Source organism: Clupea harengus, chromosome 19 (genome assembly GCF_900700415.2).
Source record: "Clupea harengus chromosome 19, Ch_v2.0.2, whole genome shotgun sequence".
NCBI lineage: Eukaryota > Metazoa > Chordata > Actinopteri > Clupeiformes > Clupeidae > Clupea > Clupea harengus.
In genome coordinates, this window is record NC_045170.1 from 8,391,850 (window position 1) to 8,417,766 (window position 25,917).

General features: G+C 41.9%; 4 protein-coding genes across 5 annotated transcripts in view; 3 read left to right on the forward strand and 1 right to left on the reverse strand.

The window, feature by feature from the left end:
• Window positions 1-3,186, forward strand: part of cap2 (cyclase associated actin cytoskeleton regulatory protein 2) — a 23,680-nt gene extending 20,494 nt beyond the window's left edge. For both annotated transcript variants that reach the window (XM_031586202.2, XM_031586203.2), the window contains exons 10-13: window positions 202-325; window positions 846-928; window positions 1,227-1,367; window positions 1,641-3,186. In XM_031586202.2, coding sequence (XP_031442062.1) covers window positions 202-325; window positions 846-928; window positions 1,227-1,367; window positions 1,641-1,724 — 432 coding nt within the window. In that variant the 3' untranslated portion in view covers window positions 1,725-3,186. The remainder of the gene's footprint in view (window positions 1-201; window positions 326-845; window positions 929-1,226; window positions 1,368-1,640) is intronic.
• A 681-nt stretch (window positions 3,187-3,867) lies between these two features.
• LOC105905334 (aurora kinase A and ninein-interacting protein) lies at window positions 3,868-6,108 on the reverse strand. Its single transcript, XM_012833337.3, has 3 exons — window positions 5,562-6,108; window positions 5,165-5,321; window positions 3,868-5,069 (listed from the first exon to the last, which is right to left on the reverse strand). Exons 1-3 carry the CDS (start codon window positions 5,646-5,648, stop codon window positions 4,063-4,065), a joined length of 1,251 nt encoding a protein of 416 aa, XP_012688791.2. The 5' UTR covers window positions 5,649-6,108; the 3' UTR covers window positions 3,868-4,062.
• Window positions 6,109-6,371: 263 nt separating this feature from the next.
• Window positions 6,372-12,498, forward strand: vps28 (VPS28 subunit of ESCRT-I). Its single transcript, XM_012833344.3, has 10 exons — window positions 6,372-6,475; window positions 7,212-7,283; window positions 7,686-7,714; window positions 7,981-8,018; window positions 8,143-8,232; window positions 8,422-8,527; window positions 8,772-8,873; window positions 9,305-9,358; window positions 9,841-9,932; window positions 11,112-12,498. The coding sequence occupies exons 2-10, from the start codon at window positions 7,244-7,246 to the stop codon at window positions 11,230-11,232; spliced, it is 672 nt and encodes a 223-aa protein (XP_012688798.1). The 5' UTR covers window positions 6,372-6,475; window positions 7,212-7,243; the 3' UTR covers window positions 11,233-12,498.
• A 79-nt stretch (window positions 12,499-12,577) lies between these two features.
• Window positions 12,578-25,561, forward strand: mapk15 (mitogen-activated protein kinase 15). Its single transcript, XM_031586033.2, has 14 exons — window positions 12,578-13,661; window positions 16,576-16,674; window positions 16,790-16,819; window positions 17,628-17,718; window positions 18,687-18,817; window positions 19,211-19,374; window positions 20,441-20,580; window positions 20,972-21,029; window positions 21,175-21,312; window positions 21,536-21,641; window positions 21,843-22,278; window positions 23,228-23,337; window positions 23,597-23,749; window positions 24,643-25,561. The coding sequence occupies exons 1-14, from the start codon at window positions 13,593-13,595 to the stop codon at window positions 24,832-24,834; spliced, it is 1,917 nt and encodes a 638-aa protein (XP_031441893.1). The 5' UTR covers window positions 12,578-13,592; the 3' UTR covers window positions 24,835-25,561.
• The last annotated feature ends 356 nt before the right edge of the window (window positions 25,562-25,917 follow it).

Here is a 25,917-nt window from a genome sequence, read left to right on the forward strand (position 1 = left end):
ATACAGTGAGTTCGCAGGCCAAGCTTCTGAAACTCTTTGAATATAAGAATCTTACGGCTGCATTTGTGCACATCCATCCGTTGGTTGGTTTATTGTATCACTTGGCTGCCACTGTTCCGATATGATAGACTAGGCAAGTTGCTTGAAAGAATCTTGACCCTTAGATGTTGAGTGCCACGGTGTTTTCTATCCTTTTAATAGGAGTACTATGAGCAGACCCATGATCTGATCATAGACGAGACGGAGCTGAAGCAGGTGGTGTATATCTTCAGCTGCAACAACTCGACAATTCATATCAAAGGGAAAGTCAACTCCATCATCATGGGTGAGTGACAATGACCCTACACCTAAATTGTATTTACTGGAAATTAAATTTCATTATGGATTCATCCAGGATGAGGGTGAGCCTGTGTCTCTCTCTTGTCTGTCAAGACATGAGTGAGCCCGACAAGCTTGTTGTTGAATACAATTATGCTTATACACAACTCTGGAGTCCGAGGTAGACTTGAGTGTGAATTTTCACCTAACATTCAGTGTTCAGTATAGGCCTGTTGCACTGTAGTAATTTCTGTCCTGAGACCTGTTGTGTTCTGAGTACAGTCACTGATGCAGTATGTGAGCTAAATGTGGTTCCTGGGTTCCTCTCTTGCATCTCAAGTTCAAGTTCAAGTTCAAGTGCTTTATTGGTCACATACACGAACATTTAGTGAAATGTAAAAAAGGGTCTACGCTCCACACTGTGCAAAAATAAAAAAAATTAAATAAGCAAAGAGTGCTGAATTAAAAAACTTAGTGAGTAATTAAATTTGAGGTCAATAGTCTCACTGCCTGCCTCCTATCCATAGACAACTGTAAGAAACTGGGCCTAGTGTTTGACAATGCTGTGGGAATTGTTGAAGTCATCAACTCCAAAGACGTGAAGCTTCAGGTGAGGTTTTTTAAACTCTAATACACGTGCTACAGCAAAAATGTATGGCAGGGTAATCTTACATGAGCTGTGCATGTCATTTCTTTGTGCACGTAATTTCTTTGCTGTTAAGCACTTTGAGCTGCATTGTTTTGTATGAAAGGTGCTATACAAATAAAGTTTATTATTATTATTATTATTATAAGCATTAAGCATATAAGCACTCATATTAGCATTACATATAAGCATTTGCAGACTGACGACATTAGACACCCTTGATTGGCTGCAATGGAGTGTCAATGAAGCTTCTGTTTGTTAGGTGATGGGGAAGGTCCCCACCATGTCCATCAATAAGACAGAAGGCTGCCAAGTGTACCTGAGCAAGGAGGCCCTGGACTGTGAGATCGTCAGTGCCAAGAGCTCTGAGATGAACATACTCATACCGCAGGGGGATGACTATGTGAGTGTGTGTCTGTGTGGAGGATGTAGTAGAAACTGTGTTTGAGGTATAAGATGATGGTATGATTTTGGGGTTGATTTTCTTAGTCTGAATGAATCTTTAACAGTGCAACTTTTACATTTACTGTGTAATTGTTTGTTTGCTGCTCTCGTTATTAGGTAGGATACCTATCTATAAAGTGATTGCTTTGAGAATAATTTTCAACTCTTTACTTGGTGGTATTGGAAAACCCTACTTTAATCTGACACATTTGTGTGTGTGTGTGATTCACAGAAAGAGTTTCCAGTACCAGAGCAGTTTAAGACCGTCTGGGACGGCTCCAGGCTGGTGACGGAGCCCACAGAGATCGCCGGCTGATCTGATCTGATCTGATGCTACTTCATCCCACTCCTCTTCTGCATCTCTGCAATCATCTCCTGTCCTCCTCCTATTCCCATTGTATCTTTCCTCACTGCACTTTTAACAGTCCATCACTCCGTCCGAGACCAGACCGACTGTGGGAAAAGGGATTACAACTCACAGACCCCACCGCACTAGATAGGCTAGATTAGAAATTGGTTTTACCTCAAAATTAAAATGTTTTTAAAAAGGCCATTTTAAGGTCATCTACAGATCCAGCCCATACACGATAATTCATATATTCCCCAGGCACTTACAATAAGTAGTTTGTGTCATGAAAGGAGTGCCCATTTGTCAAAAGCATTGTAGTTGGCTTTTGCCTACCTGCATTATTTTTGTCTGTCATTACGGTCGTGCTACAATGCTCTTGATTAAAAAAAAAAAAAAATGAAATTTGGGTCAGTAATGAAACCCTGCTACCACTAAAACTTTTGTTTATATTTGCTAAGATTTAGCTGGGCTGCTCCACTGCTGTTCGAAAAGATATTAGTTTCCCCCCATTTTAGAAAGTGTTTATTATAAGAATTTATTCACAACATTTTTTTTATACATCTTTGTGGGAATTTTTGTGTGCATTTTTTTTAATTTACGAATAGCCTTCAAAATCTTTCAAAACAAGATTCAATCACAGAAGATGCTGAGTGATTACTAAGGTAGACAGGGCATTGAAGAGTGCCGAAAAAGTAGGGGTTGTCAATGAATAACTGCAGATACAATTTGAACTCAACAAAGGGAATGAATGTTGTCACTGAAGTATACAGTCACTCACAATTTATTTGGCAATGTAGTGTTACATGTAATGGCAATAGTCACTTGTTCCATACAGCTGACCAAGTTGGCTCAACAAGTTAGCTGGCTAACTTTTGTGATGTACATGCAGAATTAACAAACGGTAGTCTGTTCCATTTCACAGAAAATCCTGGCAGTTTGCCATTGAAATGGCTCAGAGGGTGGCATAGGGAGAAAGTTATTGTGCGTCTATACTGTGACTGTTCTGGATGTGACCCTGTCCAATGGCAGATGTGTTGTGAAATGTGTTGAAAAGGAATTAAGTTATTCTGCTGGCATTAGCTGACATTAAAGCTCTCAGTAGAACTGTACTGTACGCCACAATCACCACAAGTTACCCAGTGTGTTGTGAAACTTTCCTGTAACCTAAAATGCAAGCAAATCATGAGATGTTTAGATGACTTCACACATGCACTTACTGCAGGGTGTCCATAGTGAGATATACTCCAAATGCCTTAGAGCCTAGCTAGAAGTTGATCTTCACTGGTTAAATCCATGCCTTAATAATTGTAGGTCTGCACTGTGTTACATCAATATACAGAAATGATGTATTTCCATAGTTTTTGGTAGTCTGGAACATGACTGGAGAGGGCAGGAAATTGACATATTAAATCCAAATTAAGTATCTACATCTACAAGTATCTACAACTGCAACATGTGTAACCCCTATTTTGCAAAATAAAAAAATGAAATGGCAAAGGTCATTAGATTTGGGTCTCTAAGTATTGATTACAAAACACAGTTACAGTGTTACCTCTTTGATACATTAAAGAATGCTGGTAATTTTGTCATTTTTGAAATTGAAACTGTTTAGGAAACAATGTTACTAAAATTCCCACGCAAGGTACAGTTTATTTCAGAATGAAAACATAGAATATAGCAGCCTTGGAATATACCTTCTTTAACATTTCACTGTGCTGAAAACGGAGAATGATGTTAATGCACCTCCTTCACATACATTGTGTGCATGATCAGATTAATAAAGCAGCAATAAGGAGTTCTGTTCCAAAACTAGCAAGCTAACTACCTGAAAGGCATGCAAAAAACCTTGCAAACACCACCAACAGCCCAGTTGACAATGATAGAAGCTTGCCAACACACTGACTGGTGTCTTTTGGCAACATAGCTGGCAATGTCATGTTGTGAAAGCATTTCTTTCATTTTTGCAGGGTGCTCCAGCCCGGAACACAGAACTACATAGGGCATATCCTGGATGGCTATTGGGAAAGACACAGGTGTTTATCTGTTTATTTTCACATGACCATATGCTATCAAAATGAATTTGAGGATGGTACCAAAACTAGTTGCCTATAAAACCATACCTCAAAAAGTGTCAAATTGTTGAATAGTGTTACTTTAACCTTTATTCAAGATGAAGTTGCATGTTTGAAGATCAAGGTATAGACACAAACTATATAACATGTGATGCATGAAACTGAAACACAAAAAATATCAAAATAAGTACTACAATACACACATATTTCGTATAGCTGTGTTTGGAGATTACTCAGTGCTTTATGACCTGATTACCCTGAGAGTCTTGGGTGAACAGCATCTCTGCCTCCAGCTCTGGATCTGTGTCTCCCTCTAGAGCCCCGACAGATGGTACCTTCCATCCTCCTACACTGGCATTGTTAGTCTGGTCCTTCAAAGGGCTCCATGATTGGTGGTTTCTGTGGGCAATCACCCGAAAGCCCTGAGTGTCCTGCGTGAACAGCGAGGCCAGGCTGTCTGTTTTGAACTCCTGTGCTGCTTCTGAGAGCGGCCTCTTCGGTGACAGACACTTCGTCCCCCGTGGCCTACATTTAGCAACAGGGCTGCTGGGTAATGAAGGTCTCATCTTCATTGGTGGTGATCCATTCCACCCCAAATTCTGCCACCTCACTGTATTGGACGGGCAGTTTTCTTTCCCAGAATGCTTAGCGGGTGAGCTCAAGGTGGGTGAGGCCTTTCTCCGAGTTGAGGTGTGCCCAGCAAGGTGCATTTGAGCCCTGAAATCCCCCTCATTTGTCTGGGACGTACAAAAAACATCAGCTTGTGCTTCCACTGGAATATTCTTCTGACGCAAGGTCTTGAGACAATGGGAATCCTGGGTATTGTAGTCCCAGTGGCTCAGGGGCAACGTTTCAGGAACAGGCAGGCAGGACTTTACCTGTGAATGCCGGGGGACTGGTACATGTTTGTATGCTGCAGTGGGGATGGAACAGGGTTCAGAAAATCTTCTCTTCCCCTCCGGTTCTTCCACTTCACCTTCAGACTCATATCCACTGATCAAATGCAGGAACATCTGCTCTTTTTTCGAATTACTAGAGTACATGGGAATGTCTCGCTCACGTTCATGAACGGATCTCTCACCACAAGTTCTTTCACTTATACCAAAAGTCTCACTTTCAATAAGCATGTCAGTGTTCTTCGCTGAGTTCTGACACCCAAGCTTTGTTATTGGTTGTCTCTCCTCGGATCTGAGGACTGTGTCTGATCCATTCAAAGGCAAAGTTGTCTTCTTCTCAGCCTCTGTGGAAAGAGCAATATTCATATAACATGGTCATTCAATGAGTCGGTATTTGTAGGACAGACTTTAGAATCGCTCATCTTTACTTTTGACTCACCTTTGCGCTGAGGGCTAAAGAACGAGGATATGGTACTCTGTTTGGTAGCAGGCATGTCGAGTTTAGTCTGCGTGAAATTGAGCGCCACCGCCACACTATAACCTCCACCTCGAGCAAAGGGGTTAAGGAGTTTAGATATAGGACGCATCTGTCGTTTCTGGGAAAGAATAATTGTAGTCAATTAGCCCATGAATAGCTATCGAAAGCAAATACAAACACAATAACATAATGACATTTGAAACGAAGGTCTAAACTAAATAAATGTACAGCAGCAGCAGTAGCAGTAGCAATAGTCCTGATGACTGAAAGAGAGTTTATAAAGCGTATTCGCCACAGAATTATCTGTAACGTTGAAATACGCTACGTATTCTAGAAAGACAACGTTATGTTAACTTACCCGTTTCTTTTCCCTAAGTTCTGCCGTGTCAATCCAAACATTGCAGTCGTCTTTCTCTGATAGAGACGTCGATGCCTTCTTTTTCATTTTCGAGTAAACAGCTGCGTAACGTTGGTCCGTTTACGGTTAAAAGGTGCCTCCGTTCACCAAAGGATTTCTAACCCTAATATTAGTTGGATATCCAAACAATCCAAGGTTACTCGCAACAACCGCTGGTTACTACCAATAGCTAGCTAGCTAGCTGCTAATAGCCAATGTGAACCTAACTGACTCTCAAACTCAGCAGCTACAGACAACAATAAAGACTAACGCGTACTAAAAAGTGATACCCCAACTACACCATTCTACAACTGAAGAGATTATAAAGTTAATTTCAAAAAGTTAAATATCTGTTAACGTAGCTGGACAACCACCACTCGACTCCACTCTTCGTTATCGCGCGCTTGCCTTTGAATAACATGTGGGTTGCCAGGTATTCCAATAACGTGTGGGTGGATTAACATCAGAGGTTAATTTGGACAAAGCAACACCAAGAGTATCCCCACGCGCGGAAAATGTGTATCAAGAAATATTTTGGCTCTGTGAAATGCAACGATAAAGCGCAACTTGTCTTAACTGGCCTGCATGTTGAAAAATTATGAATAAGAGAGATTTTGGCAACCTTATCTTGCACATTGCTGCAAAACAACACTGATTCTATAGTTTATCGACTCTTTTCATACAGTTATATGAAGGATCTATGTTCAGATGTCTTTATGAACGAAGAACTTAGAATTTGAATAACTACATGTGATTTTATACTGGATATACAAACATAAACAATAAATATAAAAACCAAAAGGACTCGCCCACAACTTTGACGTCTATCAGTTGCGACTCATGTGTTGATGTGACGTCAACATTATTTGCTAGGGGTGAGTTATTTGTAAATTCCCTTCGTTTTCATTCGCCTAAATCCTTCATATCATCATATATTTTTACCTAAATCCCATAGCTTGTTATCTGTGTAACATGTATAACCATGGAGAGCGATCATTACGTTGGTGTTATCGTTCAGATAACTCGAATAATCAAATAACAATGGTAGCTAGCTATCTAGTAAGCTTAGCAGTATAGCTTTTCAGCTAACGAAGTCGACCAACAGGGTAGCTGGAATAATTAGCTTGGCAACTTAGCTGACAGCAGAACAATCACTGTCCTCCCCAATTTAAAAGTACCTACACTGCCTGCATACAGTATATTTAAATACGGTCGACACAATATTAGCTCACCTTATTCGTGGAGGTTAGCTTGCTAGCTTGGCTACAAACACATTCAGTTTTAAAAACATATCGACAGTGAGCAGTTTTGCAGTGGTTGTCGTTGTGTAAGGTTACTTGCATGCAGTTTTTAATTAAAATGTGATAATAATGTAATTTGTCACCCCTTCGTCTGAAGAGCTAACTAACTTAAAACAGCTCAGTTAGCGAAGTCATTTGTGGTTAAGGTGGTTTTCCCCCGGAAGTGGTGACAGTATGAAGAGTTTCCATGTTGTTTAAAGGGTGTTGATTGATTATCATGTTCATGTATTCTTACTAGTCTCTGATAGCAAAGTTATCTTGGAGTAATATTCCTCAAATCACTGTCATCTGTCTTGTTGTTTTTATGTAGTTGTCTTTCGATAGATTTTTGAGAGTGACATCATGTTTCATGGGATACCAGCCTCGGGAGGAATGGGAGGAGGTGAGTTACTGGAAGTCAGGAGCAAAGGCTAGGATGTCATACTGATTTTTATATCAACTCTATGCAAGAATTCACCACTTTTTGAGGAATGTTTGTATTGGCAGCAAGTTTTGGTGTTGGCCCTATGTTCAAATTAATTTTCATGTTAGTCTATATGGTCATGTGAAGGACAGATTTTGCTCAAACTAGCCACCCAGCACTATGTGTAGTTCTGAGATCTGCGAAAATGTAAAAAAGGTGTTTGCAGCATGACACGGCCAACTATATTACCTAAGCTTTTATCTCTGCCAGCTGTACTGTTGTAAGGTTTTATGCATACATAGTTCACACGTTTTAGAGCAAAACTCTGTACTGCTGCTTTAACTTACCGCTTTTTGTTTTGATACTCCATCTCTTTTGAAGCCCCAGCCAATAAACCAGAACTGTATGAAGTAAGTTCCAATTTGTTTTTATTAAAACGAGCCAGTTTTTGATGCTTCCTCACAGTCACAATTTAATAGGAGGAAAAATGAATTAAATATAGTTTCATCTCTGGTTTTAAATCAATAAAAGTTCATGTCAGTGATACTTAAGCTTTCTTTTATGTTGAATTGAAATGTCAGGTATGTTACCCCTATACTTTTAGTGTGATACATATTTTGATAATGTGGTTAAGGTTTTGTGGCTCATTCAATTTTGCATGATCATTTATCTACAGGAAGTGAAGCTGTACAAAAATGCCAGAGAAAGAGAAAAGTAAGGAAATCACCACATTTCATCCTGGAAAATCGTTTTAGACCTCATAGTCTGATTCATAAACCTTTAGGTATGTGTTTAACTGATTGTAAGTATGTATGCGTGCCTTCTTTCTTTGAAAAAGGTACGATAACATGGCAGAGCTGTTTGCTGTAGTGAAGACCCTTCAAGCCCTTGAGAAGGCATACATCAAAGACTGTGTCACTCCTAATGAGTGAGTCTCACCCAGTGACTGTTGACACCATTTCACCCATGACCTGTTCATTTACACTTGCTTATCTACTGCTTATCCATACATCGCATTTGTAATATGTAAAATTATGCTGTCAATTACAATATATAACATATCATAAAGTCATTGAGCAAGCATCAAGCAGAATTGGTGTCCATTTTATGTGTTTAGGTACACAGCAGCATGTTCCAGACTGCTAGTGCAGTACAAAGCTGCTTTCAAACAGGTCCAGGGTTCTGATGTTGGAACCATAGATGACTTCTGCAGAAAGTATAGAGTGAGTTGCCCAGTCTTTACAGTAGCAATATGTTATATAAAATAAAACATTTTAATTTGAGATTTGTAATTTGTTGATGTTGATATTTAATCACTTTTTCAGCATCTGACTTGTATAGCATGTTTTTGCTTGTTACCATTTTATATCCATATCCTCAGACCTCGTGAATGTTTACAGTTTGTTTTACTGCATTTTTTTCAAGCTGAAGTGTGGCTCATTTACTTCATGCAAATACTTTCTACAGCTTGACTGTCCACTGGCCATGGAGAGAATCAAGGAGGACCGACCAATCACCATCAAGGATGACAAGGGCAACCTGAATCGCTGCATTGCAGATATAGTCTCCGTATGTTCTACCACTCCTCTGCCTGGCTTTCCTGAAAGAAAGAGTGTGAAGGGAGTGACTTTTACTCTCATTTAGGATTAATGGCTATGCTTGGAAGAGAGCCAGCCTGGCTATCTGCTAGCTACAGCATTTATTTCCAGCAATTCCATTAGAAACATTCCCGTTATTGAATGTTGGCTGATCAGTTTCACTGTAACATGCATCACACTGATGATCCTAAGTGCCTCAGGCTTTAACTGTGCCAAGATCTAAGTGAAGCTCAGAGTAAAGGTGGCATGCGAGGGCTCTGCAGCAAAGATTTTTGGCAGTGTGTTGTACTGACTAAAACAACTCTGTACTGTATCCAAGTGCAATGCCTTAAAGCAAAGAAGACGTATGTGCATGTATGTTTATGTAAATATTGGTATCTCTCCCTTCCATTTCCTCTCCAGCTCTTCATCACAGTGATGGACAAACTGCGTCTTGAGATCAGGGCCATGGATGAGGTAAAGCACCCGTCAGTGTTTTTGTGTGGTGTGTAAAGTTACATAATCTGTTACTGTTTTAAATCAGAATAGTATGCCTAATTAACGGTGAAGTCTGCAATTCTAATCCAATACACTTTTTTATAAAATTCAGCAAATTGCTCCTCAGATCCTCTAGCTGTCTGTTAAATAGCTTTTGCTGCACTCAAAAACATACACAGTCCTGGCTCTGTAAATAGAACACAAACATAGTGGCTTGGACTGAGATATAAACAATTCCAGCCAATATGCACATTGCCTCAGGAGCACAGAAGGGAGGGGTGTCATTTCTTTGGCTGTTAAGCTCAAATACCAACAACCTTTCACCAGAATCACCGACCGCATCTTTAAGGCTATCTTTCAACATGTCTATAGGATTTGTTAGTTTACTTGTTTTACAGACTAATGTGACTTCCAAGGCTGTGTCAATGGGATGTGTAATCCATTTCAAATGATCTGCTCAGATCCAGCCTGACCTGAGGGAGCTCATGGAGACCATGAACAGGATGAGTAACATGCCCCCTGACTCAGAGGCCAAGGATAAAGTCAGTCTCTGGTAAGTACTCTCCAGCTCTGTCAGACTCATCCGGGGCTTTCCCACAGTACCTGTCCAGAATACATCTATGGTATCCCACTCACCCGGGGCTTTCCCACATTACCTGTCCAGAATATATCTATGGTATCCCACGCTCTATGGAACTTTTGAGAGTTAGGGAAATCTCCGATTTAATGCTTTGATGTCTTATGTTTAGGAATGCTCCAAAGGTTTCTTAAAGGTTAAACATATTTTCATTTCTCTGCCATTACTCATTATTTATCGTTTTATATTATATTATTTGTTATGCTTGGCCTTCATAATATGACATGCAAGTAGTTAATCCAATGAATCCTTTGTTGCGACTAAAATGAGTTTCTCTTCGTTCACTATGGTTTTGAGACTCTCTATTGAATTTTCTGTGGGTTTGTGGTGTTGCAAGTGGTCACCACTCTCCTTCGTTGCTGCTGATTGGTTGCCCAGAATATCTGGGCTTTCAGACTCTTCTAAGCAGAGGGTTTACAGTCTATACTTCAACTGAGCTGAGGCTTTGGGAGTTTCGCAATTAGGATAAAATGCTAATGCAGTGAACCTCTGCCTACTAATCAAGTTGTAGAAAATTGAACCTGGGCTTCAAAGTCATGAAAGCGTTTGGAGGAGGCAGAGGTAGGTTAGCCTTTGGTCAACCCAGGGTAACCAGGCCTCTGAAAACAGTGTGTGTTGAAGATGTGTCCATCAACGTTGTCACAAATCTTAAAATATCTTTCCATGTCCAGCTGTAATTGTTAGCAGGCTGCTAAGAGTTGCCTTCAGCGTACCTCATGATGGTAGGCAGCGCCTTGCTGTCAAAAGGCATGCTGTAGAAGGCTTGAGAAGAGCATGCCAGTCACTTAAAGCAATTCAAGACATTCTTGGACATTGGATGATGCTTTTGAGTTTCGTGGCTGTAAAGATTTCTAGTTGGACATAACTTTGCTGACATTTCAGTGGTTGTTGGTTTGCTGGTATAAACATTTGTTTATTAAAAAATATATAATTTAAGACCCCCACTCCATGACAGATAAAAAAACTATTCTCACAACAATGATTTATTACACAATTATTTATTTGTATTTCTTACTGCAGACAGTACATATGTACTTACAGTATGCATGGACCTCTGTATGAATCCCTTTTTCATGGAAGTGTATTGTGTTCCAGGCTGACCACTTTGAGCAGCATGTCTGCCTCTGACGAACTGGACGACTCACAAGTGCGGCAGATGCTCTTTGACCTTGAGTCGGCCTACAACGCCTTCAACCGCTTCCTGCACTCCTCCTAGGCCACTCTGCCCTTTGTGTTCTGGCTAAACTGTTCTTGTCCCTCTCCCTCTCCTTAGGCCCCTCTCTACTCGCTCCTCTCACCCATAACACTCTTCTGTTTGTTTAACACACCCTTCTCTCTCCAGTAGTAAACATAGCATAAACTCCCCGCCCCAAGACTTGTAATGAGTAACCCTTTTAAATACACTCTCTCTCTCTCTCTCTCTCTCCCCTTTAACCCCACTGATGCCACTGTCTATAGAATGCTATCGTTGTTACAATACAGTGCAGTTTGAAACTGTTCTGTCCTGGCTTGAATGCAGTGGTCCCCTGTCTTTGAGAATGTTGGTGTGTTTTTATAAGTCTTGTAACTAGGAGTAACAAAACAAATGGAATACTAACTGGGAAAAGACCCTTTGGACTGGAGAAGCATCTGGGTCAGGTAGTCTCTGTTTTTACCATGTTTTTTTTTTTTTACCATAGATGAAGGAAATCAGATTGATAGTGAGAGATGTTTTTCTCTTTTCTTTCTTAATTAGAAATTTCAGATCTTTTTTTCCCCAATTACATTTGGAACTATTAGATGACATTTCATTTGGACCCAAAAAGAGTTCTGGTTTTCTTAATAGAATCAATCACCGGATAAGAAGCAAAAAGATACTTTGCAACAATTCCTGTCCCACATTGTCACCATTCATAAATTCACAATTCAACATGTACCTTTCTCTACCCAACACCCAAGCCCACACTGGACAGGGTTTGTTGTATCTTTGAAAGTGACTGCAGTTATGTACAACTTGGAACCAATATCCCACATCTGCCAATGAACACAATGTCCCACTCCTTACACAAAACACTTTACCTTGACCAGTTGTTGCTTTTGAGCCTGGCATAGGACAACATATTGTTTTAATGTATATATTCTGCCATTAATAAGGAAAATAAACACCTTGCAATCATCCCATAGTCATAAACAGCTAACTATATTGCACACACCCTTGTGAGGAAATGTTGCGCCGCCTTGTAATAGCTTTTTTTTTCTTCATTTTAGCAATTTAACATTATCATAGGCTAATTTCTTCCATGTGTTTATACAACTCAATTCTTTTCCAAAGCTAGATCAAGTCATTCGAGGAAGGTTCTTATGATTGTGGGGGTTTTGGCTTTTTCACAAATAAAAACAGTGCATATTTATTTAAATTCCCTCTTTGTAAATAAAACAGTTTTAAATAAAAGCATGTAAACATTTTTAGAAATTATAAATAAAAACCTACCTCTGAAATGTACTGTCTGTGTGTTTTATGATATTGCTGTCAAAGTACATGAACACTGAGATGATTGAGGCGGAGCACCTTGATACGGAACCGATCTGGCCCTGTCCTGGTGGTCATAGCCGTTCCAAAGTTAGTTATCTAATGTATGCCTATATTTAACACTTGTCTGGGTTACTTTATTTCTGTTCGTACATATATTAGTATTCTAAAAATCCTTGCTACAGTGATATCGGGGGTGCTGTGCCTTTAAAGAAACTCTCGGGGCGGCATAATTGCGTCTCCAGGACGACAAACAATTACAAAACGATGCAGTTTGTTGCGAACAACCTAAAAGGAAGAGGGGGACTTTCAAATTGAAAGCTACAAACGTGAAGGTTTGCGACTGTGGATGTTTAAAAAAAATGTAATATTAGCGCAGGGTAGGGAACAGTTTGATAGCTTTTACAGAGTAATTGTGCAGGAATGTGTGAAAGAGGGCTGATACACAGCACTACGCCAAGTAACGTTAGTAACCAAGACTGCCTGCTAGGTAACGTTAAAGGATAGGTTAACCTTAAATTGATGTTCGTTTTCTACTGCAGGGCGTCACGGAAACTATCGTTAATCTCGCTGTTTTAAAAAAAATCTGAGATTGGGTTATAAGCATTTGTAATTAATGGGGACTTTGGTATTATCAAGTAATAATCGAATGAAACGGCAATGCCTAACACTGCAAGTAAATGTTATTAGCGATAACTTAAGATAGCAGGTTACGTTGGCAGGACTATCTATAACCTTTACGAAGCACTTATTGTAGTGCTCTACTGATGCAAATAAGATTACTTGAATATATTTTTCGAGAAACTATCTTCACCTGCTAGCTAGCTCTCTACCTTAACCTACCTGTCAGTGCCAAGCAATGTTAGCTAGCAAACTAGGAAGCTAGCTCAAGTCAAGTCATATTCATTCCAGATTTCTTGAAGTCCTGCTTTCTACAAAGTTTCTGTGTTTGACTCTAATAACCTTAAAGAAAGAGACAGGCTCCAGTAACCCTCACCACACGTTCAGACCTTGTAGACACGTGTGTTTGGGAATAGCATAACAGCATCTCAAGGCAGAAAGACACTATGAATGTCTCCGAAGTGGAAGACCACATCTCTGTGAAATATGAAGTGAAGAGAAGACTCGGAAAAGGGGTGAGTTGCATGTCTCACATTTTAAAAACTTGGGAAAGTGAAACGGGATTTCTTCCAGAGGTTGTATAGCATATTGCGAAGGCAACAGGTAAACCAGATGTTCTGTTTATTTATTTAGCCAAAGGTTGTACTAAATTGTTGATTCTATTAAATTGTTCAAGATACATTAGCTGCTGCCTGAAAATGCTCTGAATTAAATAGACAGCACGTGTATGCAACAACTGCCACTGAAATGGTTACTCAGAAATGAAGTTTGCAACATTTCACGACTTTACTGTTACATCAGTGAACATTCCTGGGGCGTTTTTTAGGTTAATGACCAGAACAACAACAGCTTTTGTCAATAGTACCAGCTTTGTGTTCTTTAAGAACAAGCTGTTTCTTTCGGTATGTAATTCGCCATTAAGATCATCAGGTTTTAAGCAGAGGTGAATTGAGTTATTTAAGTAGACTGTACGTTCACAGTGATTTAGTTTTTTTCTCTCTATTGTGTTTGCTGAAGAAGTCTTGCAGTTTGTATGATACTAATTGCATCATGACAAATAAAATCCTTGCTTAATTTTGTTACTGTCTTGGGTCATCGGGACAGACAGATGAACAGTTGTGGCAATGAACACTTGCACCACACAGTTGGACAACAGGTGTGTGTGTGTCTGTGTGTGTGTGTGTGTGTGTGTGTGTGAGTGTGTGTGTGCATCTGTGTGTCTGTGTGTGTGTGTGTGTGTGTGTGTGTGTGAGTGTGTGTGTGCATCTGTGTGTCTGTGTGTGTGTGTGTGTGTGTGTGTGCGCGTGTGTGTGCGGTCTTCTTGCAGACACTAGAATGGCAGGTGGGAATCCTCCCGAGTGTTGTTTTGTGACCCCCTCCGCCTCAGGGACGGGTGGAAACTGCAGCTCCTATATCACAGGTGTGTTACCTGTTTGGTACTGAGCCCATCTGATGGAGCTGAGCATTGTTAGGCGGAGAAAGCTCACCGGGCTGTCGGAGTCCTGTTAACCACCTGTTGGAGCTCTGTATGAACCTTTAATCAGTAGGTTAGATGTTTAGTGCTTGTTTGCTGTGAGAGGTGTTACAGTGAAGATGCTATTCGCATTGGCTGACTCTTGTGTCATCGTAACATCTAATTTCAATGAACTGCATTTGTTTGTGGTATTTATTTTTACATTAATTGAAAAAGAGGGTGGATTTCTGTGGTGGTTTATTGAACCCTCGAAGCATGTAGTTCTTACATGAAGCACCCTACTGGAGACAGTGGTAACCTGTGTTGAACAGTCCTACCGAGAATTGAGAACGTTTGCACATCCAATCCAGGCAAGTACTCACAAAAGAAATACTTGAAATACTTGATTAAACTTCTCACAAGGTGACGTTTCGACCTGATCAGTTTAATAAAATGTTTCAAGGGAGGATCAGTGTGCCAGATTCTCTGATCCCAAATTAGGCTTCCACTCTTTCTGGAGAACAACTTGACAGTGATGCTGACAGTTGGTGATCCCACTTTGCTGCATGAGTGTGCAAGGCAGCTGTGGTACAGTCAGTGCTTCAGAGCCGTACCCAGGCCTATAGCATTCATAGGAATTAACCATGTTGCATGCTCTTTAATAGGGGCCGGTTCTCAGGCCTATGATTACAGCCCCACTCAATCATGAGTAGTCATTGAAAGCACTTACTTAGCTTGAACCATGACTAACAAGCACACAACCAGTGCCAGATTTGCCCAGATTATAAATCACAGTCCAGTCCACAGTCCTGCCTACGAGTTAAAACTGCATTTAATTAGTAAACAAAGGTCAGGTTCAGAGACCATAGGCCTACGTCATAGATTGTAGTGTTCGCTGTTGTGTACTATTTTTGTCTTTCACATTAAAACTCAGCACATTCTTCGTAGGACTGAATGTTTGCATCTGTGAAGTTCGCCATTGATTCTAAAAAAGCTGTAGCCTGGATTACGTAGAATCTTTTCCACACGAAAAAAGCAATTCGTTGTTTTTTCACTACTGCAAATTGCTATGGAACATATAGCCAACGGAAAAGTTTGAGTTGCGTGTTAATGGTGAAATTGCCCATCCGCAAATGCTGGAAAGGGGTCACTGAACAATAGTGTGCTGTATTCATTCTTCACGGGGGCCTTTTATCATAGACACAACTCGCCCTCCTCCTTCTGTTCCACCTCCCATTGGCTTTTTAATGATCAGTGGAGGATGACTGATTTAAGGGCTGGTTTTGTGCCAGTGCAGACCGGTGTGCTCCCGCGTCACGCTGGGCTTTGTTTGTTTGTTTGTTTGCCCTCCCCAGAGTGTGGGTTAACTTTAACTGCCACGTGGGCGAGCGCTTAGTTTCAGCTTGCTCGTTCACGCAAGTCCGTGTGACTCACCTTTGCTGCTGCGTTCTCAGAAACACACCTGTTTAGCACCAATCACTTTGCTGCCTCGGCTGATTACTTACATGGTCCGCAGTGATCCGCATAATTAACTGGGATAACAAACTGTAAGGGTGCCAACCAGATGGGCTTGTATGAACTGCCCACTCTGCAGATTCTGTGTAAAGCCCAAACTCTAGTAATCCTTTGCCCGTGTGTTTCGCTCCCTTTCCTTTGGCAGACCGTTCAGCCTTCCAGTCATTAGAGTCCACCTACTCAAAAACTCCATTCCGTCAGCAATGTTAAACTCAAGCATAGTGTCTGGTCATAATTACTGATATGTTTTTTCCAGCATATTCTCACTTCTTGACACTGGCATTCTAATATGTCCTGGTATTTGTCTATTCAAATGTGTACGGTGTACTATGTTTGTTCCTGTATCTGGTTGTTGTTTCACTGTTGTATGTCTATCATCTCCCTGCACCCAACTTGCCCTTGGACAGTACAGCTGAATTTCCTATTTGCCCGGCGCATCATCTGTCCGTCTATGTTTCCAGGCCTATGGGATCGTGTGGAAAGCTATTGATCGCAAGACAGGCGAGACGGTGGCTGTCAAGAAAATTTTTGATGCCTTCAGGAATCGCACCGATGCACAGGTACTGTACGTCTGTGTGTACAAGAATGATAGACGATGACAAACGTAGTGGAACTTTAAAGAAACAAACTTTTTGAAATGATTCGCTAACACCATTTCATTTGTGTTTTCTGCAGAGAACTTTCAGAGAAATCATGTTTCTCCAGGTAAGCACACAAGACTGTGAGAGCTTTCCATCATCTAAGTACCAGAACAATTTTTTCATGGTTGTAGGTCCAAATGATCCCCCCTGACATAACCGATTTCAATGCAACTCTTCACTCATGCTCTTACTCTCATCAGTGGATGGTCCACTGCCGTATAAGCCCACAATCACAATCAGGGCTAATCAAATCGTTCTGTGTATTTGTGGCTCCATAGCAACAGTGGAGTCCCTGGGTTGCTCAGGAGTGTAATCACCTGACCTCTATATAGTAACCTCATTAGTTTGGCAATAACTTTTCCATTCATACCACTGAACATATGACTAGTTTCTCTGTCAGTATGAATGTCATCAAGATATTAAGAAAAAAGGTAATTTAATTACCGTAGACAGCAGATTTATATTTTGTCAATAAGCAAAACTTTGTAGGTTGTCAATACATTTGGTATTTTTAAATAAGTAAAAACAGCAACAACAAAGCTATATAGTACAGGTGATACGGTGTGGTTTTGATGAGGAGAAAATGTTATGTTTGAAACTCAGGACATCTGGCTTTGATCTGTTTTTTTCATATACAGTCACAACTCTGTACTAATCCCCATTTCACACACAAACACCAGCACTTATCTTCTGCTTCTGCTAACTCAAAACATACCTGTTATGCAATGTCATTATGAGGTCACATGCTAAACACCTCCCTGCATTTCCTCAAAGTTACCTCAGATTTTTTGAATGTCATGCTGTCATGACCTGATAAATGATTGTAACTCAGAATGTGTTTTATATTATATTATTTATATTTGTCTCTGCAGGAGTTTGGAGATCACCCCAACATAGTAAAGCTACTTGATGTCATCCGTGCCCATAATGACAAAGACATCTACCTGGTGTTTGAGTACATGGGTGAGGCATCCTTTTGATTAGCCACGCGAAGTTGTCTTGAAATTGTAGGTACAGAAAGACAACAATAAAACTCCTAACCCTGAATATCACACATCACTACGACAGACACTACAAAAAAGTTAATTATTGTTTATCCTTGTAGGCCTGTAACACATTTGACAGTAATACTGGTTTGGGACCGCTGTGTTGTGAGCCTAAGGTGATCCCACATCTCAGAGAAGGGATATGCTCCAGTCGTTGGTTATCGGGGTGTTTTTCCAGGTCTTGGGTCTTTTTCCTTAAGTCTGCGTAGGCAGTGGAATTCAAGGGACCATTTCAGAGTGGTTTCAGCTGCTGGTCAATTGCTCTATTCTGAGGGCCTGTTTTCCAGTGTGCTGTGCTAATCTGATTAAGTGACAGTAACGTAGCAGGGTCCATTATTCCGCTGACACTGACGCTCTTTGACTGAAATACTGAAAACCCCTCAGCACTATTGAAGCATAAGATTTTACACAGAATAGTTCCAGAATCTCTATAGATTACGTAGCTCCTTAGGTAGAGGGTGAGGCGACGGTGTCACCTGACACTGAGGCCCCTACCCTGCATCTACCACATGTAAACAGAGCAGCTGAGCATGACTGGGCAGACTTCAGCCTGTGCGTCACTGCTGCCTGCTCGTGTCGTCAGCCGAGTCTACCCTTAGCAGTGTTAATGGCACGCAGCCACGGCAACAGTAGTCCTGATTTTGATCATCGCAAACACACACACTCGACACGACTGCACAAAGGCCAGGCCAGCTCGCACACATGTCACAAGTAACACTGACACACGTAGGCCTGGCCAATACTCACACATTCACACATTCATTGACCCTCCAGGCATTCTCAAATGGTCGGATGATCTGTGTGTATTTGAACCAGCTACGTGTTCCAGGTCTAGTTTTTTTTTTGTGTGTGTTATGGGCATTCACTCTTTGCCTCTCCACGCAGACACGGACCTGCATGCTGTGATCAAGAAGGGCAACCTGCTGAAGGATGTCCACAAGCGTTACATCATGTACCAGCTCCTCAAAGCCACAAAGTACCTGCACTCAGGCAACGTCATCCACCGAGACCAGAAGGTGCGAATGGCATTACAGCCTTCTGTGAAACCAAATGGAATATCGACTGGTAGCCAATATGCACCTGCTGATTGGCTTCCTGTTCATTGTGTTGCTGCCATAATACATATTACATTCCTCTATATGTTAAAGAGACAGTACGCAATCATTTGCCTAGTTGTAAACTGGTACTGTTATCATCTTCAAATGAATTGCCATGGTGAATGGTCTTATGAAGGACACTATGCAGTGTGCACTATGCAGGTCTATGGATTAGGTTGGACCTCGCCAACTATATCACCAAAAAGCACATGCACTTTCGTCAGTGCTCCTTGTTGCTGCTTTAAAGTACTGCACAAGAATGGAGAGATAAGTAGGCTTTAGCTTGTCTGTTTGATTGTTTGTCTCACACAGCCTTCAAACATCCTGCTGGACACAGACTGCTTTGTGAAGCTGTGTGACTTCGGCCTAGCGCGCTCCCTCTACCAGACGCAGGAGGATGCAGGGAATCCCGCTCTGACAGAATATGTGGCGACGCGGTGGTACCGTGCCCCTGAGATTCTCTTGGGGTCTGCCAGGTAGGAAGCTTGCTTTCTCTTGTGTCCTATGGCATGAAATGAAACTGAACTGAAAGATGTGATCAGATAATCTGATGTTATCAGTATGTACAGTATATGACTGTTATAATAATAATATAATAATAAAACTTTATTTATATAGCACCTTTCATGCAAAAGAATGCAGCTCAAAGTGCTTTACAGCAAATACATAATATGCACAAAGAAATTACATGTACATAAAAATAGACATCAAAGAAACATAACTCAGATATAGTGCAAAAAAAAATTAAATTATAATTATAGAGATATATTTAATCTAACCCCTTAATATCACCAGTAGAGATTTAAATTAAATTAAATTAAATTAAATTAAATTAAATTAAATTAAATTAAAAGTATTTATATATATATATAGTGCGAAGTGGTAGCTAGTTAAAGGCTAATGTGAAGAGGTACGTTTTTAGTTTTCTTTTAAAGATGTTAAGCGAGCTGGCTTCCCTTATGTCTATAGGCAGTATGTTTCATAGCACTGGGGCGTAATTGACAAATGCTGCGTCCCCGATTTTCTTACGGCTTTTGCTGGGAACCTCCAATAAACCAGCATTCGATGATCGCAGTGTTCTTGAGGGCAAGTATTTGACTAGGGAGTTTGCAATGTAACTTGGTCCTAGCCCATTAAGGGCTTTGTATATTAGGAGAAGGACCTTAAAGTCAATTCTAAAAGTTACTGGAAATCAGTGCAGAGCAGCTAAAACTGGACTAATGTGCTAATGTGTAACTAATGTGTTATGACGCTACAAGTTTTTTTTTTTTTTGCTGTCTCTCAGACACATTCTTCTGGATGGAGTACAAAATTAGAAATCATAAATACATAAAACATAATAGCCAGACAAATAATAAACGTGTCAAATTCCAGATTGGGACAGAACATCCTAGACATGGAGATGGATGGCTGAGGCGCTCAAGTGGTCACGTGTCCTGTCTCTCTCTCTCCCCCTGTCTCTCTATCTCCCCCTGTCTGTGTATCTCCCCTGGTCTGTCTATCTACCCCTGTCTGTCTATCTCCCCCGGTCTGTCCACACAGGTACACAAAGGGGGTGGACATGTGGAGTGTCGGCTGCATACTGGGCGAGATGCTGCTGGGAAAGCCGCTGTTCCCCGGCACCTCCACCATCAACCAGATCGAGAAGATCATGAGCGCCGTGCCCCACCCCACACCCGAGGGTGAGTGCATCCTGTGCCACACGTGCTCTCCGTCTTTCCCAACTCCACGGACCTCCTACTCATCTGAGGTGCTCTATAGCATGTCTAATCAGGGCCAGATCTATTATACAGTTAGAGTGCTTGTTCTCATACACTTCAACCCAAAACCTCTGAGAGAAAATAGTATTTTGCTCGTGCCTCTGTTTGGCAGGGATTAAGACAGTTGGTAAATGCTGTCAGTTATCTGCTGGAAGTGTTTATTGATTCAAGCTGGAATGTGTTAATTGAATGGGAATGTGTTTATTGAATGGGAATGTGTTATTTGAATGGGAATGTGTTAATTGAATGGGAATGTATTAATTGAATGGGAATGTGTTAATTGAATGGGAATGTGTTGTGTTGTCACCTGCAGACGTTATCTCCATCCGGTCAGAGTATGGTGCCTCTGTGATCCAAAGGATGTTGCTTAGGTGAGTTTGTGTGCACTGTGGGAGGCGGTTGGGTTTATGGTTATTGCATGCACCCATGAGTGCATGTGTGTGCATTTGTAAACACTGTATATGGGTATGTGTGTGTGTGGTGCATAATATACTGTGAGTGGGTATGCATCCTCAGGCCTCAGGTCCCGGTTGAGGAGCTGGTGGGAACTCCAGTGGATGCTGATGCTCTGGACCTGCTGAAGGGTCTGCTGGTGTTCAACCCTGAGAAGAGGCTCACTGCAGAACAGTGCCTGCAGCACCCATATGTGTCCAGGTACTGTGTATGTGTGTGTGTGTGTGTGTGAGAGAGAGAGTACATAAGAGCTTATCTTAGCTTTTGATTCAAGTGTGATTGGTTAAAATATACATTTATGTTGTTTAGCGATCAAGCCATCAGTTGAGCAAAATAGTGGTAGTCCACAAACATTTCGTTCTGTCTTCACCCCCCCCCCCCGCCCCCCTCCTGGTCTCCTCCCACATTTCCTGTACCTCTGCAGGTTCCATAACCCAGCCCGAGAGCTGTGTCTGGACTATGATGTCATCCTGTCTGTGGATGACGATGTACAGCTGTCTGTCATGCAGTACCGCAACAAACTATATGAGGTAAACCCCTGTGCATGCATGTACTTGTGTAGGTGTGTGTATGTCTTTTTATATATCAGGTGTGTTTGGGGGGTGTGTGTGCGTGTGTGTATGTGTGCATGTGTGTGTACACTTGCAAAGCTATGTGGGTGTCTGTGTCTGGTCAAAGAGCAAAAATGGTCATTAGCTTTGAAAATCTTCCCTCTCTGTATCTCCTCATAGATGATCATTGAGAAGAGGTGTAGTGGGTGGACCCAGAAGCGATGGCACAGGAGGAGGGAGGAGGAGCAGAAGGGACAGGCTAAGGGTTGCTCAGGGTCCAGGGGAGACTGCACAGACAATGGGCTGCCGAAGCCTAACGGGGCGGCCTCAACCCCAAAGGACGCTGGGAAAGGAGACAGTGGAGACGATGGGGGAAGTAAGTCACCCAATGTTCCCAAAGAGAATCCTGCAACACGGCAACCAGCAGGCAGTCCAGTGTTACCGCATAAACAGCCAGCCAATGAAAAGACTGGAGCAGCACACACAACGTCACAACCAGCCAATGAGAAGAGTGGTCCAGTCTCCACACATATACAACCAGCCAATGACAGAGTTGGTGTGCTGTTGAGCCCCAGTGCACAGAAGACTACCTACAATCCCATTACTCATGCTCCTAGTAAGTTGCACAACTCATGCTTTACTCATCAATTGATGCACGTACGTACAAAACGCACAAAATCATCCAAATACATACCATCAATCAAAATACACTCATATCCCATTGCTCTATGACCACTGAGTAGGGATCATAGAGGCAGAGACCGAACCTTTGATGGAGCACACAGGAATTACATCATTCTTTAGTCAACTCTCATCAGAAGCAGTGATAACTGGGTGTTATTCTCAAAATAGTTTTAGTGTGATCTTTTGTCTTCAGTACCATCTTTTGCAGCATTTGCATGGAATAGACAGTGGCCCACTGTTTTTTTTTATTTATTTAGAGGATCATTAATATTTTCTATAGCTACATACTCTGGATTCACCCCAATACGATAATATCTGGATATTTATTGAATCGGATGTATAAATATTTTTTACAGCTACTTCAATACCAGGTTCACTAGTGTGAACAGTTTGATATGTGACCACTGTTGTACATGTCCTACCCTTCATATGGGTATAGGTGCATGTTGGACGTCACAGGGACGCATAAATTATGATGGTTTTAAGTCCATAGCGACTGTTGTTAGTCAGCAACTCCATCCTCCGCCGAGTATTCAGACTCTGGTGTGTGCAATCATTTGGGACAACCTGTGGCCTTGTCCATGGTGCTGATGTAGCATTCAGGTTGAGTGGAGCTGTGTTCTCAAGGGAAGCTTACCTGTTGGCCCTTGCCAACACCCACACATGCAGGCACACACACACACAGGCTCATACATGCATCAGCACAAGCTCAGGCATTCATTTACCTACATAGAGGTAGCACTGTATAGCTTATCATGTGCATACACATTGATATTGGTATACACATGCTCTGATTTATTCATTAGATAGTCCACAGTGTTTGTCAAGTGTGGTTCTTACCAGGGCAGGTGTAGTGCTAAACCACATGCTCTAACCCTCAGTGCTCTCCCAGCTGCAGCGCAATGGACTGGGCCAAAGGAAGCAGCCGCAGCAGGTCACCACCACTGACCACATCCCCATTCTGCCAGCAGAGGGCGCCAATGGGAACATGGTAGGCCTCGCCATCCATAATGCTGACACAAGGCTCTGCTCACCACATGTGCTGACAATCAAGGTCACGGAAGATCACACGCACATTGATTTTGACCACGTTAGGTTACCGCATATTTACCACATGACTTCCTCTGTCCACCACATCCTTCTTCCTCTTTCTGTGTCTGTAGTGTTTCTTCATAACTATGTGTTTTAGCCATCTCTTTTTTTTTCTTCTCTGTCTAACTCAATCCATTTTGTCTTTTTTTCTCTCTCAGATGGGAGATCACGGTCGTGCCCGTGGCCGGTCGGCTCCTATTCCTCGCGTCCGTTCCTTCTCGCTGACGTTGTCTCGTCCTCTTAACAACCCCCTGATGCGCCGGGACGAGCCCCCGGTGTCGTCTGGGTTATGTGTGACCTCTGCGCGTCTGGTGAGTCTGCCACCTGCCTCACCCTCACTCATCAGTCCGTGGCTGCCACCGCGTCTTACTGCACCCAGCCCAGCTGTTACTGCCGCAAAATGAATGTCCCCTTTCTTTTGCTCTGTAATACAGTGCTGTAACCAGGCATGCTTTCTCACTCGCACAAACACACGTGCATGTGTGTTCACACAAGACAGGCTGGCATATTTAGACACCTGGTCAACACATGTCAGTTTTTGCTGCGCACTTTTTTTTTTTCTCTGAGCCCCCATTGACTGCAGTGGAGTTAAATGTTTGGTTGTTCAAACATTCTTTGTACTGAGGGCTCCTCCTGATCCCCCTGAGGCTGCACGCGCTGCACCCTGCACTAGAGCTGCATTAGAGCTGCACATGACTCAGCTCCTCTCGGAGGCTCCGAGCGGCCAGAGCCCCGTCGACTCGTTCCACTGCATCTGCTTTTTTTTGGAGGCGCTTCGATTTCACTGAAAACTTGTCCGGTGCCTCTGACAAAAGACACACCGCCGCAAAGCTGCTTTACAGAAAAACCACAGCCTGGCAGGTGGCGGAGGCCACTGCTGTCATGCCTCGCTCCAGAGGGATTATCTACCTGCTTCTGTTCTGGAATGATGACACTCACAGTCAAGGATGAATACATAGCTCTTAAAACCACCTCGTAAGCTTGAGATGGGAGTGTTTGATGTTTTATACTGACAAGTGCTTTGATCAAAGAAGATGCAGAAAATTCAGGTCCCTTTTAATATGTCTTTTTCTCTCTCTTTTTACTCTTTTTCTCCTGCTTGTCTCTATCCACTCTGTCAATGTGGTTTCTCGTCTCCTTTTCTTTTCTTCTCATCTCTCTGTTATTTCCATCTGTCTTCTGTCGGCTGTGGGGGGGGGAACAGAACCAGCGTTCCCCATCTCAGACGCGTGAGGCCCGGCCACAGGTCAGGTTCAGCAAGAAGGTGTTCCAGAGCAACTCCAACGTCTCGGTCGCTGGAGACCCCCGGGCCAAACTGGGCAGCTATTCCCAAGCCTACGGCACCATCAACAAGACTGAGCTGGACAACCTACTGAGGAGCCGCCACCAGCACTAGCACACTCATTTGTACTCAGACATAAACACACACACACACACACACAAACACCTACAGGAACACACACAGCAACCTGCAGCATCGACAGAAAGACTGAAATGGATATGTTCAGAAAGCTGCAACCAGCATTAAGCACTCTAACACATGCTTCCACACAACCATGCACAAATACATGTGCACAATTATGCAATCACAAATACATTGTACACACATACACATAAGTGTTGTATGTGCATACATTCAAGGACTGTCCTACACATGAATAGAATACTCATGCTGTTGTTGTACAAACAGACCACAGATCAGTTTAGAGGATGAAAAACAAGGCTGTTGGCGAGACAACAGACAACTGGTGGGGAGACAAATGTGAAAAGGAAAATCATTCTTTTGGATGACCAGGAAATATTTATGGGAGGACGTTGAGTTCATTTATGTGGACTTGGACAGTGTGTTGAAAATTGAGCATGTAATAAGACCACGCAAAGCACAGCTTCTTTACATAAAAAAAAGAAACATGCTTTGGTTACTGTAAAGACTGAGGCCATTAAGCAATCAAGGAAATGTGGCACACTGTTCTCTGGACCTTGAGTAGGTGAGATTGGTGTTGCTGGGAGATCAGAGCAGTGTGTGTGGTCTGGCTCTTCAAGCTGAATTATTCAGCAGTTGTACAGTAAAGTGTACATATACACAAATATATGTTAGCAATAAAGTTTCCATACATTTTCACTCACAGACACCTAAGATATGTTTAGTGTTGTTCTTGATGCTTGTTGTCATTGTGAAGGAACTAAACTGTACAATTCTTTCAGAGGATTTTCAAATGTGTATTCCTCACTGTAAAAAACAGAAAGGACACAGATACAATTTGCAAACCACCATTTAGTGTATGTACGTCATTCACGTTAAACCGTTATACTGAGATTGCTGACATGTCAAACATGGTGGGTGGGATGAGAACAGTAAAACGGCAGATACATCAAGTTGTCTACAGTAACTGGGTTCATGTTCATAAAGCCCATTGAAAAATATTCCACAGCTTTCGGTTTCGCAAGTAACACTTATCAAAAATCACACGGTGTTTGG